General features: G+C 42.1%; 1 protein-coding gene across 1 annotated transcript in view; it reads left to right on the plus strand.

Annotated features, from left to right (window-relative positions):
- Nucleotides 1-77: 77 nt before the first annotated feature.
- Nucleotides 78-20,569, plus strand: part of SLC27A2 (solute carrier family 27 member 2) — a 40,940-nt gene continuing 20,448 nt past the window's right edge. The window contains exons 1-4 of the mRNA XM_029951668.1: nt 78-555; nt 11,981-12,190; nt 13,302-13,460; nt 14,454-14,578. Of these exons, the coding sequence (XP_029807528.1) occupies nt 78-555; nt 11,981-12,190; nt 13,302-13,460; nt 14,454-14,578 (972 nt within the window). The remainder of the gene's footprint in view (nt 556-11,980; nt 12,191-13,301; nt 13,461-14,453; nt 14,579-20,569) is intronic.

Genomic DNA, 20,569 nt, shown 5'->3' on the forward strand with positions numbered 1-20,569 from the left:
CAGCCCTCCCCGCCGCCGCGCTGCACGCCCGGAGCGCGCCCCCTGTCCTCGAGGGGACTGGGGGCCCCGCCGCCGTCATGCTGCCCGCCATCTACACCGCCCTGGCGGGGCTGCTGCTCCTGCCGCTGCTGGTGAACCTCTGCTGCCCCTACTTCTTCCAGGACATAAGCTACTTCGTGCGGCTGGTCGGCGTGGCCCGGCGAGCGCGCAGCTACGGGCAGCGGCGGCCGGTGCGCACCATCGTACACAAGTTTCTGGAAAAAGCGCGCCAGACGCCGCACAAGCCTTTCCTGCTCTTCCGCGACGAGACGTTCACCTATGCGCAGGTGGACCGGCGCAGCAACCAAGCGGCGCGGGCGCTGCACGACCACGTCGGCCTGCGCCAGGGGGACTGCGTGGCGATCTTCATGGGCAACGAACCAGCCTACGTGTGGCTGTGGCTGGGGCTGGCCAAGCTGGGCTGTGCCATGGCGTGCCTCAACTACAACATCCGCGCGAAGTCCCTGTTGCACTGCTTCCAGTGTTGCGGTGCGAAGGTGCTACTGGCCTCGCCAGGTGAGCCCAGGGACCGGCCGCCCCGGCAGGGAGCTCCCCCGCACCTTGACAAGCCAGCACCGCCTGGTATAGGGGGTTGGAAAGGGAACTTCAGGTCCGAGCTGGAAGTGTAGTAGGAGGGGATGGCGACCCTTCCTCAAGACGCTAAGGGTCATTAAAACAGCCTGTTGAAGCTCTGCCAGGCACTGTGTTAAGCACCATACAGTGTTGCTTTTGATCCTCACAACAGATAGGGTTTACTGTGGGGCTTTGTAGATGGGGCCACCGAGGACCAAGAGGTGAAGCGTTCCGTCCCAGGTCGCAGAGCTGGGAGGAGAGGGGTTAACCAGAGCTGTCTATCTTCAGAGGCCGGGCCCTTAACCGATACTGACAATATTTGCATTTAAAATGCAGAGAGTCTTGAGTGTGGACTCCAGAGGCTCACCTCTTGTTTGGCTACATGATCAGGAGAAAGTCATTTTCCCTTCCTGTCCCTTGATTTCCTCTTCTGATTAGAGGGTCTTTGTGGCTGCTTCCTGCTCTCAAATGCTGTTAGCCTCTCAAGATTCTCACTGCAAAGGTGGTTACCCCACCTGCTCCCCAAGAAGAAGACGTTGGGGATCTGCTGCAATGCCCTCTCAGCCCCCATTACATCTATAGCCAAAGTGGCCATTGGTTCTGTAGTTCCCTCCTGCTGCACTTCAACCAGACCTGAAATGGCAACGCCATGCCCCCGTGGTGACCAGGCCAGGAAGAAACTGAGAACCTGTTCCCCACAGGACTGTTGGTTTTCCTTCCCTAGAAAGCTTGTCGCTGCAGTTGAATAAGGGCTAGGAGTTGCTTCTTAGGGGAGAACCACCCAGCTATGAGCTGAAAGAAATGAAGAAATAGGGAGCCAGGACACCTCTGGAATGACTTTGCACGCCAGCCGCTATGCCCGGTGCTTTGATTACCCTAAGAGATAACATGTCATTACCTCCAGTTAGTTGAAAAAAACAGAAGCTTAAAACTCAAGTCCAGGTTCATCCAACTTCAACGTCCATGAATTTCCCCACATCGTGCTACCTTCCTTTACATGGATGTAGTGTTGGAGCTGGAACGGATTAAGCATCCTCTGCTCCCCCCCACCCCCCGCTCAGTTTCATAACTGAAGAAATGGAGGCAAACTAGGCAGCTTGCGTAGGGTCACAGAAAGATGAGATGTCCATTCACTCTTGGGAAACCAAGAAACTTACACACCTGTTTCATGTGGCATAAAATAATCCAAAACACGAAGGCCTTGTATAAAAGTTTAAAATGCAGGGGGGGACAATTTAAAGGCAGCCAACTTACATAAAGGGGTTGATCCTTTCAAGAAAATCCCCTTAGTAACTGGAAGACTCTCTTAAAGCTATTACTTTACTTTTTGGTTCCTAAGAAAGTTAGTATCGCAGTGATCTTTTTTACCAATTCGGGAGGGATTTAAATACTACTTACCTGCATAGTATCTCTGGCTCCCTGTGAGAGAGGTTAGGGACCGCAGACATTAGGTCTGTAATAAAGTCAGAAGTACAATCAACCAAGTGTTTCCTTCCCCATCCCCAGGCAACAGTCCTCCGCCGTTGAGCGTTATGGTTACGTCAGTGTATGTAGAGAGTATAATGCAATTCTGACACTCATCCAATTTGAACCAGACGTTCCTGTGTACCTAACAGCACTCTGGCAGTAAACTGACCTTTGAGAGAGGTCGCACATTTGGAAAACATTTCGTTTTCCTAAATCCCTGAAAAACCATTGCACATCAGGCAGAAATGCCCTCTGACCTGCAAAGGAGGAAACCTGGAGTCCAAAGTTGAGTGTTTAGTGGAGATGTCCATGTGTAAATGTGTCGAGTGCACTGATCCTTAGGATTCTCTGAAGTTGGAAGGAATCTGAGAGAAATTCCAATCCTGTAATCCTCCAACTTTAATAAGTATGTTATCTTTCAATAAAAACATTTAAAAAAGAAACTTTAATGTACATAAGAATCACCTGGGAAGCTTATTTTAAAAAACAGATTCCTGAGCCCCATCCCTCAAAAGCAGTGAAATCAGTGGGGCTGTGGTGGGACCCAGGAATGTGAATTTTCTTACTTTTTATTTTATTTGAGAGAGAGAGAGCACACACATACACGAGTTGGGGAGGGGACAGAAGCAGACAGAGAGAGAGAGAGAGAGAGAAAGAGAGAGAGAGAATCTTAAGCAGACTTCATGACCAGCATAGAGCCTAACTCAAGGCTCAATCCCATGACCCTGGGATCCTGACCTAAGCCAAAATCAAGAGTCAGACACTGAGCTAACCGAGCCACCCAGGTGCCCCAGGAATGTGAATTTTTGTAGCAAATTCCACCCCACCCCCAGATGATTTTGAAGCAAATGGCCTGAGGGCCAGGCTTTGAGACAGTCTAGTTTCCACTTGTTTTTTATATAGTTGAACAAAGACCCAGAAGGGGGATACCAATTGTCCAGAGTCACATGGCTAGTTGGCAACAGAGAGCCGAGGACAGAACCGATATGTTTTTTGGTTTCTTTGCGGGGGGGGGTTCCCCACTTCCAGAGCACTTCCTCTATTACACCATTGGAACATGGTACATAAAAGTGACACATTTTAGAAATATTGGAGTGGCAACAGAGTCTGATTCTGTACTTTGAACTTCAGCCTTCAGCCTCAGGGCTCATGGGCTAGTAAGACCTCTTGAGTTCCAACTAGCTGTCAAATTCTGGAGTCTAGGTAAAAGACCTGCAGCACAGTGACATTTATCATGAAGATTGATCCAGTTGTCATGAATTTTGGTAACTCTATGTAAAGCTTAACAGGACTTAACCCTATCAGGACCTTCAGTACTTCAGGGTTCACTATTCTCCCAGAGAATATGATATTCTCTCTATAGTACATTTCAGGATCCTTCTCCGTAAAAGGATATGATGTAAGTAATGACATGAAAAAATTGCTTTCAGCTATTTGATTCGGGATTGATGTTGTCCTTGATAGAAACCAGCTTTGGGGACTTGTAGTTTTTCAAGCAACTTCCCAAACATAGAATATGGGTAAAACAGGAGAACAAGTTTAATGTTTAATCTCACACAACATAGGTATTTTATAAAAACAGGCAGGAGAACCCCCAAAATAGTAAATTTGCTTTGCTGTCATTTATGCTAGCATTAAGATTGTCTTCTAAACTAGAAGAGCTCGTCTAATTTAATTACTTAGCTATCCCAGGTCTCCTCCATCAGCTCACTGGCCAGGTCTACACGGCATGACTCAACATGACTGTGCAAGGTTCCTATAAGTACTACTCTTTCACAGGCTTTAATAACAGTTTAAGATGTTCTCTATTGCAAGCCTGAGATCCAGAGAAGTTAAAAAATGTTCCAGATTACCCTTGGCTTGGTTTTGCAAGGTTGTGGAAAATAAAAATTGGACCTCCTTTGAACAATGTGATGAAGGAACATGCTTTCAATAACTTTCAAAAGTAGGGCATCATTGCAGTGATGGAGCTCTTCATTATAAAATTGGTGTCAGGAGCAAGGAGACCTCTTGTCGTGCACACTTTTGAGGTTAGGTTCAAAAAAGCAGATAATACAAAAACCATCAGGGAACGTGTAGAGAGTCCCCACAAGGTACACACTAGTTGCCACAATAGGACAGGGAGGAAATAAGATGAATTAGTTCAAGGATGTTACAGTTCAGTAAAAGAACTAAGCCACATACACAAGTGTCTGTGAATGTGATATCCAGGAGCATGTGACAGTATGCTGAGAGAACTACAGAGTTGGGGGAGGGGGGGTGAGCAGAGGGTGAAGGTGCCTGGAAGCACTGACCCTAAGCTGGGTAAGTGCAGTTGGGGAGAGGGTGAGGGCATTCCAGGCAAGAGGAGCCCAGAGGCCATTTTCATCAGGTTCATAACACAGAGGCTTCATTAGTTTTGCTATGTAAGGAAAACAGCAGGTTGGATTTAAATAGTGGTCGTTTTTTGAAGCTGTTTACTGAAGGGACTCTACTGTAGAGAAAATAAGGACTCAGGGAATTCAAAGAATGGCTAACAGCAGAGGTCTCCCTTCCATGTAGGGGGATAATTTTCCAGTGCCAAGGATCAAGGCATAGAGATAATCTTATCTCCACTTCTCTTCTCTCTCTGTGATGTACAGGGGAAAACTTCGATTAATTGCCTCAGTGCACTTTGATTATCTCAAAGGCTTAGAATTCTTTCATATATCTTTGAAGAATGCCCTAGCAATACGTAGCATATAGTAGTCATTCAATAAATGTTTTTCAAATTAGTGCATTGCATTATTCTGGTTGGTTGTAACAGGCTTTCTTCTTTGGTTGATTGTAACAGACTTTCTTCTCTCAAGCATGATAGATTGTAACAGACTTTCTTCTCTCAAGCATGATAACCATTGGGTTAAGCATGAGGGCATGAAAAATGATGTAAGAAAAGTTAAATATATCCTGATTTGAGAAAATCCATTTAGATCCAATCTCCCTTAGGCCCAGCCTCACGCTACCCTACCTCCCAGTTCACCTGTGGCAGTTGGCTGCAGGAGAGAGGTCCCCTCCAAGGGTCTCATTGCCAGAGAGGGAGCTGGTCACGAGCAGAGGATGGGCTGGGACCATAGTAGGGAGGCTCTGCATAGGATAGTGAAGAACAAAAACCTAGATGTCAAATAGTAATGTACTTAAGGGCTGGAATCCCAAGCAGCCCAAGGTCTGAATAGAGAGCTAGCTTAAAGAGTTCTCTAACAGTTTTCTTCTTACCCTGCTCATAATTAAAGGTTGTAAGGCAGGTGGTTGTGCATCTTTGTTCAAACAAACTAGCACGTTGCTAGCATATTCAAGAAGACTAACAGTTCTTTTTCCTTAGAAACAAGAAGGGAATAAAGAGGTGAAAACAAAACAAATTTTAAATCAGGTGTTAATGTTACCAAATCTGAAGAAGGATAGAGTTTGGATTATTCTGCACATTGAGTGTAAGTAGGCAGTATTCTAAAAAGCCCTTCCCACAGCCTCTGAGAAAAATAGGGAAGTAGATAGCTGGTAGATAGGTGATATGGCTGCTTATGGATATCAAATGATAACAGTTATGTAAGTCCTGGTATGACCAGGTGACTTCATGACTAAGAATTACCCTTGGTTCCAGGACTATTAAGAAAGCAAGAGTTCACGTCAGTAAGAACTTTAAGAGAAATGAAAAATAATATTAAGAAGCTATAGAAGTACACAAAGGTAATATGAGTATGTATTTCCCTGTTAAAGGTTTACTCATTCCTTGTGAGACTTAACCTTGGTTAAACATCTTTCTGACCTCAGGGTGATTTGTTTTTTGGAGGGAGGCGAAGGAGTGCATGCACGCCTCTGTCTGAAGGATGTTCGAACACTTATTGTGTTGATGTACAGACCAGACAATGGGTCTTTTAATGTGATAATTCCAAACTGCCAATGCTAAAAATGCAAAATCACAGTTACAAATGGCATTTGAAAAGTTGCTTTCAGACTGTCCCCATGGGCTGTTAGGAACCAGTTTGTGTTTCAGTTGCCTTTTTGAATGAAGAAAAGGTATGCCTTGAATCCTGACTTGCCCTTCTACCAACCATTCCACAATCATCCTGGAATTTTCATCAAAACACATTTCCTTTCACAGCCTCCTTTTCAGATTCCACTTTATTGATAAGCATTTCTGGGGTGTTTGATTTAACTCCGATACCCATTCCATGAGGCAATGGAGTAGCAGAACAACCCTCCAGGTTAATGTCTTTCCTAGCAAAAAGCTCAGGGTGAACTAGGGCCATCTTGCCACCTTGGCAATGAAGACTGGTTCAGCTCGCCACCTACCCTCTCTCCCCACTTCTAAGAAAAGGCCCAGGTACTCATAAATTTCTCTTCTTCTTTTATTAAAAAAAAAAAAAAAGAAAGAAAGAAAGCAGAGAAACTTCATATGCTACCTTGATTTCTTTTTTTTTTTTTTTAACAAGATAAGATTTTAAGGAAGGGAGGGGAAATGTGGTAGTACTCCATTTTCCATCACTCAAGTATGCACTGCTTTTTCTGAAGTTCTATTTCAATCCATGGCTTAAAACCAGGCCAATGAGAAACCAACAGGTCTGCTCTACACCAGAGAGATAACTTTCTGTGAATACTGTTTTTCACACCCAAGCTCTTAATAAAGCTCAAGGTTATGCTTTTCAAAGAAGATAAACAAGAGATTGTCAATATTACTCTTCAAAGGCAGAATCCACATGCTTTATTTAACAAACACTGAACAGAAGGTCAAACAGACAGCATCTTCTAAAAAGTAAAGCAGTCTTTCAAAACTTTAACATGAATGGCTGATATAAGGAGGCAGGAATCCGATAAACCCAGTACATTTCTGTTCATCTTGTATGTGTCCTTTCATACATAGACTCACTGAGCCTCTGTCCCCATTTGTAGAAATTGGGTTACTGTATCTGTATCACAGGTTTCTTGTGAAAATTATGTGACATAAATTGTGTAAAGCCACTATACAAATTGTTCCATACAAATGAAAATTTTAAGGGCTTTGGTAGAAGTAAGGATGCAATGTATAGTGGATGCTGTGATAGACTACCCAAATCTCCTCTTCAGGCCTTAGATGCTCATTCCTCAGCTGCTGGGAGCATTAGCAACTGAAGGTCAGCTGAGACCACTTCCAGGACTTGCCCTTGCTTCAAAAGAGCCACTGTACCCAAGGTCAAGCACTACGCTCCCCCTTCCTCCAAGCCCCCACTGTCTGCATCCAGTGACTGGTTCATGGGTAGGGGTGAAGGTATAGCCTACTTCCCTTAGTTTGGGACAACCCTGAAGGGCCATCCCAGGCCCAGAGTCTCCATAGGATCAGATGATCCATTGAGCAAGTCCCCTATGCGACTGCATCACTATTCAACCTTGCCCTCTATCCAGTCCACTTCTCTTACAACCTCATAGATGTCATTCCCAAGAACACTTCTGCATATAAATCTCAAAACCCAGAGTTCCCAGGAACTCAACCTGTGCCAAGTAGAATTATTTGAGCATTTGTGTCCTGATTGACTGCCACTGTTAAGTAAGCAGTCTTTACAGTAGGAATTAACACCCACCCACTACACAAAAATCAGTGAAGAGGAAAACATGTGTGTCCAATTGTGTTCCTAAGAAGCTTAAGGAAAGACACTAAATATAAAATAGTTAATAACTGATATTTACTTCCAGAATTTTCTTTCAAATTTCAGTTTTTATAGCAGCATCTCTAGCTTAAGGAAAGAAAGGCTGCCACAATTGGACATATTAGGTGTGTCCTAATGTGATTGGTGAGTCACTGGAACCTCAAGTCAATGCCCAAATGCTATTTATACACCAGCAGCCCAGAGGACATGTAGAGAAATTGTGTTGGGCAGGAGCAATGGCCTTCCCTTTGGCTAAGATGACTCCTACAAAAGGTATCACAAACTAAATGGCTGGATCTGAAGATGAAAACGTAGTAGAAGATGCATGAATTGCTTGAACTGTGATCAAGCATGACACCTTGATTATGTTTTCTTTTTCCTTTTTTAAAAATTAGGATGTAAATTGTATGCTGAAAAATGTATCATGGTCTTCCATGCAGTCCATTTGCCTAAGTTACACCAGGGACTGGGACCCTACCCACATCCCAGCCTCTTCTCCTAACTTTCTACCCTCCCATTCTTCACTCCAGTCTTTTCTAGTTACTTTGGTTCCATGCTGTTTGCCCCTGGGCCTTTACATACGCTGTACCCTTTGCTAGAGACAAGTACAGCCAGTCTCAGTTGATCTTTAACTTGTTGCCAAGTCCTGTTCATCTTTCAGGTCTCCATTTAGATGATCCTACCTCTGGACTATCTTTGTGTTCCTCCCCAAACACCATATCCCCTATTGTGACACCTAGCATACCTTATTTTAATGGATGATTTCCTCCCCCATTAGGGTCTATAGAAACAAGGACAGTATCTGTTTCCCTCGCTGTTAGATCCAGTGCTTAGAACCATGCATGGTGCGTGGGCAGCACTCTTTAGATAGATGTTGAACAAATGTTGGGAAAGAGGGAGGGAGAGAAGAAAGACTAATCCAAGTAATTTATAACACAGTATTTAAGTATATAGCCTCAGAAGAGGGAAGGCTGGAGGGGTGAGAGGGAGGATATTTCCTCATTCTTGAAGTAGCAATTGTTGTTGTTGTCTTTATTTGTCTGGGCCCTTAGTTGTATGCAAGGCATATCTGTATTATAATAAGTATTTAATTGTGCATTATATTTAATTAGAGATTTATCAACTCATAGTATTGTAGGATCTGAATCCTTTAAAATCAACAGTTTTAGTTCATTCTTCTGTCTTTTCCACACATGTACAATCCTTTTGCACATTTTTTCAGTTATAAGTGTAAGGTTTAATAGATGGAGGCAGAGATGGGAGGACAAAGAGACCACGTTATGGAGCCAAGAAGGCCTTTATTGGGATCTGCAATTCCCGGGCGAGGTTCTGTGACTCTGGAGCAGGGAGTCAGGGAAGTCACGCCTGATATGGGAGAGCAAAGTCTTTTATGGGTGTAGAAGTTCCGGGTTTGAGCTCAGGTGGGCCGATAGCCACGTAGGGTCTTCTTTGGACGGTGGCAGGATTCAATTGGCTGTTCGCTTCGGTGGGGAGGGGGACGCTGGGATTCCATGGTGAGGCATTACAGTTTGAGATCGTCCAGATTGAGAGTGGGGGTTGTCAGTCCTGGTGACGCCTGGATCTGTTATCTGGCCTGCAATAAAATGGCCGCTGGTGCTTTCCAAATGGCTTGGGTCATCCCAGGTTTGCAAGTGGGGGTTGTCAGTGTTCGCAGCTTTCCACATCAAAGTGGCTGCTCAGTTGCTTTCCCGTGGCAACTCTTACAATAAGCACTTGCTGAGCACTCAATACTGTTAGCCATGTGAAGATGATTAAGTTATAATCCTTAATCTCATAGTTTTCACTAATAGAGGAGAAAAAGAAGAGCAAGTTGCACTATGGGCTGACTACTCCGACAGAAGTATATGCAGGCCCCTGTGGGAGCACATCACTTTGTAGAGAGAGGAGAGACAACAGAGAGAAGTGTCACCAAGGCTGAGTCTTGAAGGAAAACTCCAGATGACCAGGATATAGGAGGGTACTCAAAGCAGGTAAAGCCATTTGGACAAAGGCCATGAGATGTGAGAATATGGGTACATTCAGTTCACATAGATCAGTGTGGTTAGAGGAAAGGGGACAAGAGAAGGTACTTAGAGATGACATCAGAAAAGTCCCAAGGGGTTAGACTGTGAATGAGCTCAGGACCTCACATGCATAAGGAGAGTGGACTCACCACAAGGGATGAGCAGCTATTGAAAGATTTTGAACAAGGCAGTAACAAGAAGCCATAATGTAAGTGATAAATTGGAAGCAGAGAAAGGTCAAAGATAAGGAGATTTGTCAGAAGGCTATTGGGATGATCAAAGTAGGAAATAATGAAGATCTGGACCAAGATCTGGGATGGGGTGTTTTTAGAACAGTAATATTTTTGGTTCATATTTTGAAGTGCTAAAGGAACCTGTTAAAACAAGAGTAGAAAAGGAGAACAGAAGTTCAAGGGGCAAAAAGGGAGAGAAACTGATCTGATGGAGGTTAAAAAATATTTGAGGCAAGTAGTGTATTGAAGAATGGTGGCCATGGGCACCTGGGTGGCTTAGTTGAGTGTCCGACCCTTGATTTCAGCTCAGGTTGTGCTCTCATGATCCTGAGATGGAGCCTGCTCCATGCTGAGTGTGGAGGCTGCTTGAGATTCTCTCTCCTCTCTCAGCCTCTCTCTGACTTGAGCGCTCACATGCACTCTCTCTTTCTCTCTCAAAATAAAATGAAATAATAATAAATAATAAAAGAATGATAGCCAATAGAAAGTCCAGGAGAAAACTCAGGAAATACCATTATAGTGTATTACTTCTGTAGTGCATAATATTTACGTAGTCATAATCTTGTTGATCCTGATTATTGGTGTTCAGCTTCTAGAACCAATCCATAAGCAAAGCTGGGATTGTAGCCTCAGAATAGATGTACATAATATTAACCTAGACAACATAAAGTGAAGATGGTAACTGTTGGGAGTAGACAAGGGTAAAACAAGGGTGGGGATCAAAATTGATAGGTCCCAAGGTAGCAGGAAAACCACGTTGTTTGGTGACAGAGGGGTGACTGTTACAAGAAACAAGTTTAAAACAATGGAAGGTGATTGTGCCTCTAGGCAGCAGGTTTAGTTGCTAAGAGGGATGGGGTTAGGGACTGTCAAGCTTCATTATAAACTCATTTGCACTCTTTGATTTTTGTTTACCAGGTGCATGAGTCCTCTGGTTAAAATGTTTTGAAATTTTTAAAAATACATCTTCCCAGATGATATTTTTTGTTTTGATGGAGACATCATATACAAACATCTAAAAAACAAAGCATTTGGTGAATTAGGTGTCGCCTCCCCGGAGGTAATTCCCTGGGGTATTGGGTCACCTACCTCATTTGTCACAAGTTCAAGACAAATAAGCTTAAAGGCCATCTCATCTTATGATTTAAGGGCACATAAATCAAGTAGCAAACATGAAGGGTTTTTTTGGCATTGACTTACAGTAAAAAATATATTTGTCCGTGACCCAATACCCAGACACCCACGTAACTAAAACAAACTTTTTAAAAAATTATGCTTCCTTCTTACTCTGTGTGATACATTCTGAAAATGTATATTTTCTTCTATTTTAATTTTCTTAAATGCTGGTCACTTCATATGATTTTAAAAACCCACTATTATACTATGCCCTATGGTTTGAAAAACATGCTGATCAGTCCTGTTTTTTGTCAGACCAGAAAACGTGCTTATGAAATTTAGAGCTTATTTCTCACATCAGCTGAACAATCCTCAGAGAACTATTTGTTACTGATGTGTTAAAATACATATATATATGTTATATGAAGTTCATTTCTACCATCTTAGTTAGCATGGCTGCCTTGTTTTCATTCCTCATCTCCTACTTAAAATTTTCTTTTTTTATTCTTTTTCATCACTAGGGGGCATGTATATGAGGAATAAGCAAATTCATTTCTGGAGTATTTTGAGATATATATCAGTCATGCATATAAGTTATACACTTATATATCTTGGTTCTTATCCACGTGTCCATTTGTTTGTACAGATTTCAACCAACTATTTGCTGCCTATGAAACCATCAAAACGCAGCCTTCCCTCAAACTTTGGAATCTTGTGATATTTTCAAATGTAGCAAATTCCATGTTTAAAGTTGTGTGACTACAAGTTCCACTTGTCACATCTACACAGTTCAGCAAAAATTATGCCAAAAACATAATTACTGTGAAGCTTATTACACTAATAGAACTTTACTGGCCTAATTGAATGGGTTTGGTTTTTTTTTCCCCTTGTTAAGAACTACAAGAAGCTATTGAAGAGGTGCTACCAAGCCTGAAAAAAGACAACGTGTCCATCTATTATGTGAGCAGAACCTCTAACACGGAGGGGGTCAACTCTTTTCTGGACAAAGTGGATGAAGTATCAACAGAACCTATTCCAGAGTCGTGGAGGTCTGAAGTCACTTTTTCCACTCCTGCCTTATACATTTATACTTCTGGAACCACAGGTAAAAATAAAGAAAGGATTCTCATAGAAATGGACCTATCCTGAAGGAGTGAAAGCTTGGGTTAGGTTTACAAATGTTCTCTTCCTTTGGCAAAATTTATCCGATAACTAATACTTCAGAGGACTTAGCTCTTTGCCTGTGGGAACCGATCGTGTTTCATAGCGCATGATCCTGTTTGGGTTTGCCCAGGCTATACGTACTTTCCCCTGGTTGGTATGTAGGACAGATAAACAGGTTAGGCAAGAAATACAAAAATAATTATGAGGATGGGTGAAATTTGGTGCTAAATAGGTTTTGGGGATTTTACATGATTGTTGGATTTTTATTACATTATATCCCAAGTTCACACATAATGTATAACTCATTATAAATGGGACTCTGAAGAAGACATTAGGACAATAATGGGGTCGTATTTTACGTAAATGTTTTGACCTCTGTCTTCCCATGCACTGCTGACTTGATGCTGCGGGTATAGGATGGCTCTGTCCCAGAGCCTAAAATACTGTATTTCATCAAATCTAGGATACCTTCAACTGTAAACTGCACCATAATCTTATGAGCCACTAAGAGAAAACACTACCAATTAACAGCCCTATTGGAACACTGCTTTATGGAACATACAATATTAAAGATAGAATGTACCAGCCACTCTCCTATGAGCTTTATGGTCTATGTGCATACAATTCTCCCACCATCTGACCTTTCTGTCACAATACCGCCCAGTTCTTCCGTTTAACAGACATGTGGTATCTGCCTAAACTAGGCCAGGGAAAACATTACGAAAAAGTAATAATATGAAGCCTGAGGGATATATTTAGAAGGAGGAAAGGAAGCCAGTACCAGCATGCTGACCATTATTATTAATACTGAATAGTAGAGTCGAATAGTTTTAACAGACATTGTATCACCCTGCAAAGCCTAAAACATTGACTATCTGGCCTTTTACAGAAGAAATTGGCTAACTCTTGATGTAACGGGTCATGGCCCTCCCCTATGCATTCTCTAATCACTGGATGATGTAGTTTCCTAAGCCAGATCTCTCTCCTAGACCACGGGTCTGTGAATGACTCAGTCTTGACTCACTCATGCCTTCTCTTGTATCTTTGCAAAGGTCTCCCGAAAGCCGCCATGATCAATCACCATCGGCTGTGGTATGGAGTGGGCCTCGCCACTGCAAGCCGGGTTAGGGAAGATGACGTCTTCTATACCACCCTGCCCTTGTACCACAGTGCTGCGCTTTTGGTCGGTCTCCATGGATGTATCGTGACCGGTAAGCTTTTTCTCTCAGCAAGGCACTGGAGTCCAGTCCACATTCACATGTGCTCAGCAGGGAGAGTAATACAAAATTTGCCTGCTTTCCTGTCTGCCAGGGACAGCGTTTAATTCAACGTTAACAACAAAGCTATTTGGCTCACATATCACCACCAAGTATCTAGAATCATTTCTATTTCCTCGTGCCTACTTGTCTGATAAATAGTGCTACAGATGTTCAGGATATCAAGGAGAAAATTATTTAAAATATTTTTATCCAAGTTAAGACACTTGATTCTCAGGTTCCATAAATAATCCCCCCTGTCATGTCCATCTTCCAAAATCTGCATGTGGATCTCCATCAGCATCTGATGTAAACTTCTCCCTTAGCCCTCACCATCCTACTTTGTTCTTCCCGCTCATGCAGCTCCCCAGCTCTGCTCAGAATACCTGGCTTTCCGTCTCTTCCCTTTCTTTCTGAAATGTTGCCATTCAAGTTAGAGTTGCCATTCTTTCTTCCTTTCAGTAGGCTTTATGCCACGTGTATACATTAAGGCTCAGTCCAATGTCCACCTCTTCCAGAAAGTGGCATTTCATTTTAATCATATATATGTGTATAATAACATATATCCACATACATATATGAATGCATGTGTGACCCCAAGCCTCTGTGTCTTTCCCTCATCAACTTAGAGATCAGCTATAAAATACTTACCCCAGCCTCAGTGCCAGCCTCCACATCAGCCATGAACAACTGACTGGACGTGATCATACAGCTGGGCTCTGCAACAAGAGGGGGACCCTGAGGCTCCCAAGGGACTAATTCATTGCTCACACATTTGCTTATGCACCGTAGATACACTATAAAGAAAAAAAAACATAATCAATACTCAAAACTTGTTTGAGAATATAATTTGCATTTAAAGTTCTACCTTTCAAAAATGACAAATATAACCTGGGAGTTGTTTCTGTAGCATCTCTTTATTACCACTTTATATACACTTCTCTGCAGGTGCTACTCTTGTTTTGCGGAACAAATTTTCAGCCAGCCAGTTTTGGGATGACTGCAGAAAATATAATGTCACTATCATTCAGTATATTGGTGAACTTCTTCGGTATTTATGCAACTCACCCCAGGTAACGCTTCTGATGCTTCCTTCTTCCTGAGATGAATAAGATAAGAATTCAAGTAACTTCGGGTCATGCTGGTTTCACCTGCTTCTTACATATCTATCAGTTTTCAGTTTAGACTACAATTGTGTGTCATGATGAAGTGCTTGGCACCACGCCTATCCTATGGAAAGGATTTACTACGTGACACTTGCTCTTGATATTATTATTCCCTACCTTTTTATATGTTTTCACATCTCACCCTCTACCTAACGTAGCCTCTACTTCCCTCTCTACTCCGTTAAAGCCTTCTCACTGTCAAAGCCCAGGTCAAGTAATACCTCCTATGTTAAACCTATTTGGATCACTCTGACAAAAGTCATTACTCCCTTTCCTTACATCACTTGATTTCTACCCCACTGTGGCCCTTGTCACATTACGAGTATTTGTCTTCATACCTTCTATCCTCTCTAAGCTATAAAGTCTTTGATGGCAGTGACCACATCTTGTATCCTTACTTGTCTCATACCACAAGACCTACGGGAAACTTCTACTTAATGTTGCTTACATAAATCCCCATACAGCTTTAAAACCATCTGACTAAGTTGGTGAACAAGCTGGGAGCAGATGCCCCAAGGTTACTCCGGAGGCCCTGGATCTACTCTGTTTGCAGATGTCCAGATATCTTGATGGAGCTGTTGGAAAGAACTTCTCCTGCCTAGTCCCTCAAGTCTCATCAGAAGTCTGGTAGCCTGCTCAGGAGCCAAATCAAGGTTTCTCAATAGTGGCACTGCTGACATTTGAGGCCCATTCATTCTTTGCTGTATGGAGTTATTCAGAGCACTGTAGATGTTTAGGAGCATCTTTGGCGTTTACACAGGACATGGCCATAGTACCCTCTCCCTCCCCCTAGGTCGTGTTCATCAAAATGTCTTCAGACATTGCCAGATGTCCCCTGGCAGCCAAAATCAACCCCAGCTGAGAACCACTAGACCAGACAATGCAGTAAACTCGCCAGATTTTGCTTCTTTTAGTCTTTTCAATCATCATTAGACAGCAAACTCCTATTTAGAAGCACCTGTTATGCTCAACTTGTATAGAAGCTGCTGTGTGACGTGGAAAGGAATCTAGGGTGCTTCTGCCTCAGTTCTTCCTCTCCTCACTTCATTCGGTCTCCGCCCATGCCTCAGCTAATCAGAGAGGCCCCTCCTACTAATTAACAAACATATCACCTCACCCTTTCCCATCCCTCTCATGGGTGACTGCTTTTCACAGTCCCTTCTGTCCCTCCTGACATCCTTCAGGTTTAGATGACTGTTGTCTCTCTCTACCCCAGTTAAATGAACATTCAATGTCCCAGGGGCTTTGTTCACTGCCAGATCTCCAGCACTGAGATGTGTATCTGGAACATTCTGGGCATCAACAAACTCTGTTGAATGAACATCTAAATTCCAGCCCCTGAAAGATGTATGATTAACTTGAGAGGTAATATGTTCCCCCTGAAATGTTTAGCCCTAGCACACATTATTCTGATTTCGGCAGCAGATTCAACAGCTTCATGAGCGTCATAATTAACTGTGAGCTGGATTAGGACCTTCCCCACAGCAAATTTGTCAATGTCATTATTGAATTTTTTTCACATTAGTATCCCATCTGGCCCTCAAGATTGCATGCCTCTCTATTAAAACTCAGAAATCCATATGGAGCCCTTCTGTTAGGCTTTTCTTGTCAGCCTCAGAGGCACGCCTTTGTCAGTTAGAAGTCTCCTGGGGGAGGGCGTGTTGACTTGAGGAAAATAAACATGTTTGTATAGCTCTTTCAGGCTTGCACACACTCATGTATAAACACGTCAACCTTTCTCCTTCCTCATAATGTTGTCTCAGATGCTGAAAAACAAAATGTTTTGGGGGTTTTATCAAAATATATGTTGATTCATGGTATAATTCAAGGAATATATAGGAATATATCAAATCTAGAAGTAGACATGGAGTTTCTGTTTGCTCTCACTTCTCCCCTACCCCTGAATTCTGGTTGGTCTAAAAAATACTTAGGAGAATTATAAGGAATGATCAAAGTTAACTAAAAAAAAACTTTTAGTTAAAAAATTTTTTAGATGATAGGAGCTTATAAAAAGAAAATCCTTAAGACAAAAAAACTGTTTTTACTAATAAGTGAATTCAGCAAAGTAGCAGGATACAAAGTCAATATGCAATAATCAGTTGTATTTCTATACACTAACAATGAAAAATCTGAAAAGACAATTACAAAAAATAATAACATCAAAAAAAACAATAACATAAAATACTTAGAGATTAACTTAACCAAGGAAGTGAAAGACACATATAATGAAAACTAGAAAACATGGATGAAAGAAATTAAAGAAGACATAAATAAATGAAAACATACCCCATATTCACAGATTGGAAGATTTAGTCTTGTTACAATGTTGCTACTATCCAAAGTGACCTATAGATTCAGTGTAATTCCTATCAAAATCTCAATGACACTTTTTGCAAAAACAGAACAACTTATCCTAAAATTCATATAGAGTCTCAAGGGACCCCAAATAACAAAAGAACCTTCAAAAGAACAAAACTGGGAAATGTATACTTCCTAATTTTAAAACTTTCTACAAGCCTATAATAATCAAAACAATATGGTGCCAACGTAAAAATAGACATATAAACTGATGGAATAGAATAGAGAGCCCGGAAATAAGCCCTCATATATGTCAAATGATTTTTGACAAGGGTTCCAAGACCATTCAAGGACAGCCAGTCTTTTCAATAAACAGTGCTGGGAAAACTGAATATCCACATGCAAAAGAATGAAGTTGGACCCTTACCTAACACTGTATACAAAACTTAACTCAAAATGGAAAAAAGACCTAAATTTAAGACTTAAAACAATAAAACTCTTGGAAGAAAACAAACAATAAAACTTTATGACATTGGAATTGGCATTGATTTCTTGAATGTGACACCAAAGCTGTAGGCATCAAAGGAAAAAAGAGCCAAAGACTTGGTAAAATTTTCAAAACTCTGCCTCAGAAGACACTACCAACAGAGTAAAAAGGCAGCATACAGAATGGCAGAAAATATTTGCAAATAATGTATCTTATTGGATATTAATATTCAGAGTATATAGAGAGCTCCTAAACCTCAGTAACAAATAAAGAACCTGATTCAAATATAGACAAAGGACTTGAATAGACATCTATCCAAAGAAGACATACAATGGCCAATAAGCATATGAAAAAAATGTTCAACATCACTATTTATTAGGGACATGCAAATCAAAACTATAGTAAAATTCCACTTCATTCTCTTTAAGATGGCTACTATATATTAAAAAAAAAAATAACAGTAAAGAAGCAGCATTGATGAGGGTGTGGAGAAAATAGAACACTCGTGCACTGCTGATGGGATGTAACTGGTGCAGCCCCTAGGAAAACAGCATGACAGTTCCTCAAAACATTCAAAATAAAATTACTTTATGATCCACCAATTCCATTTCTGGGTCCCATACCCAAAAGAACTGAAAGCAAGGTCTCAAAGAATTATTTGTATGTTCATGTTTACAAGAGAATTATTCATAATAACTAGAATGTGGAAGCAAACCCAAGGGTCCAAGAATGGATGAATGGACAAGCCATATATGGTACGTACATATAATGGAATGTTATTCAGCCTTAAAAAGGAAGGAAATTCTGCAGTATGCTACAATATGGATGGATGTTGAGGACATTATGAATTAAGTGAAACAGCCTATCACAAAAAGGCAAATACTGTATGATTCCACGTATATAAGGTACTTAAAGTAGTCAAAATCAAAGAGACAAAAAGTGGATTGCCAGGGGCTCGGAGCAGGGGAGAATAGGGAGTTATTGTTTAATGGGTATGGTATTTGAGTTTTACAAGATGAAAGCATTCTGGTGATGGATGGGTGACGGTTGCCCAGCATAATGAATGAATGTAGTACCATTAAACTGTACATTTTTAATTGGGTAAGATAGGAAATTGTGTTATGTGTATTTAACCATATTTTTAAAAAAAATAGATCAGACTAGAAAACCCAGATTCTGTGAATTTAAAGGGAGCTTAAAGAAAGATTGTGTCAAAAGGACCTCTCAAACAAAAGTGGATAAAAACTAGAACGCTCGGTGGAAGGCTCTGGACCAAAGTAATCAGGAAGTTTCTCACTCTTAGAGCTGCCTAGAATAGGCTGTCACTGGAGGGGCTAACACCACCAGCCCCCCAAGCAGTAGATATCAGGGAAGCAATCCCTGCCTCAGCTGAGCAGATAAACCAAGTGACACTCCTACATAGACATGGCACTGCTCATCAGGAGAATGTGAGACTACGTCAGAGAGGTCAAGGTCACTGTGCTTGTCCCTTGTCTTAACCATATTCAGTAGCTCCCTGATAGAGCAGAGGACTAAGGAGGAATACCGGCAGCCACCCTTAGCACAGGAGTTCAGATTTGGCTCACGGGAATAATGTGGTGCTTAAGAGCCAGGACTCTGCAGTTGGCAGATCTGAAACCCAACTCTACTATTTGAGCAGGACAGTTCGACTCTCTTTCACCTCTCCGTCATCCAGCAGGGTAGAGGATAGTACATTCCTACCTCATAGCGGGCTGTAATGACAAAAATGAGATGATGTATATGGAAACAAAGTACCTGGCACTTAGTAAATAATCAACAAATAGTAGCCATTATTATCATTACCTTCAGTACCTAAGAATGTGCAGCTCATAGTAAGTGCTTCATACATATCATCAAAGGAATTGGTGAAAATTCTGCCCCACAGGCATGAAGGAAGAAAGAGGAAAAGATATTCAAACTAGTCAATCACTTTCATCTAAGGTTGAATAAGAGTTGGGTCGCAAAGCTGTTGACTAGTGAATTTACAGCGTTATTGATTGTTGAAAATGCTTTCACCATGTTACCTGTCTTCCATTGTTATATCTGGAGCTTAACATCCAGAGCACCTGTTTACAATGAAAGTCCAGTCTGGTTCATTTTCTGCAGTGTGCACTGTCATCTCCCATTTTGTTTATGTAGTTGTCTAAAAATGTAATGTCATTTAGGGAAAAATACATGTATAAGAACAGATACTGCTAAAGCTCAGTGTTATTCCAGTTAGGGACTGAAGCTGCAGGATGGGTCTAAATGCTTGGTACTGCTTGCTAGGCAAGTGGCCAGGGTGCGAGGAGCAGAGGGGAGAAGGAAACGGGAACCAGAAAAGAGTTCCAGGGTCCACACATAGGAGTTGTGATATTTGGAAAAAGAAATAAAACAGACCAGGACCCTGAGACCGCTGAATAGACTCAACTTACTCCCCTATTAATACCTCCCTAGTGTCATCTGCCTTCCCTCCAGAATTAGGTGACCTCTGTGGTCCTTTCCCAGCCTAAAATCTCCATCTCTGCATCACCTCCTTTCAGACAGAAAACAGAATGGAAGGGTATTCAGCAGCACAGAGTGGAGAGTGACCAGTTGACCTGTGGGAGCCAGGCCAGGGGCAGGGGGTGGGGGAAGTGAGAGAAAGCAGAAAAACCAATGAGGGAAAGAGAGCAGAATCAGAGAAGGTTTACCTCAGAAGGTGAGCTTGGAAGCGTGCGGAGATGCTTTCCAACCATGCACTTCTAAAGAAGGGCTTCTGGTGACCCGGAGCAGTGTGTGCAGAGTGGAAGGAAGGGCCTGGTGTATCGAGAGCTGCAAGTAGTGCAGTGGTCTGCCAGGCTGGTCGGCTGGGCCGGGGGGCAAGGGCTGAGCCTCCCACGTGCATGACCGAGCACCACTAAAGGACCTTCCATGGAAGAGTCCTGGGGAGAGAGGGTGTGTTTAGACAGTCCTTTTGGTTCATAAGTGGGAACATACACTGGAGGGAGAAAGTCCTATAGGTAAAGCAGAGAAATTGAGCCTCCTCCTTTCTTACATTCCTGTCGGTGGCTGCTTTCTTTTCTCCTGAGGGAGCTGTGCTGAAGTGTAGAAGTTAGTTGTCAAGATCATGG

The sequence above is a fragment of the Suricata suricatta genome, chromosome 9 (assembly GCF_006229205.1).
Source record: "Suricata suricatta isolate VVHF042 chromosome 9, meerkat_22Aug2017_6uvM2_HiC, whole genome shotgun sequence".
Classification (NCBI taxonomy): Eukaryota; Metazoa; Chordata; class Mammalia; order Carnivora; family Herpestidae; genus Suricata; species Suricata suricatta.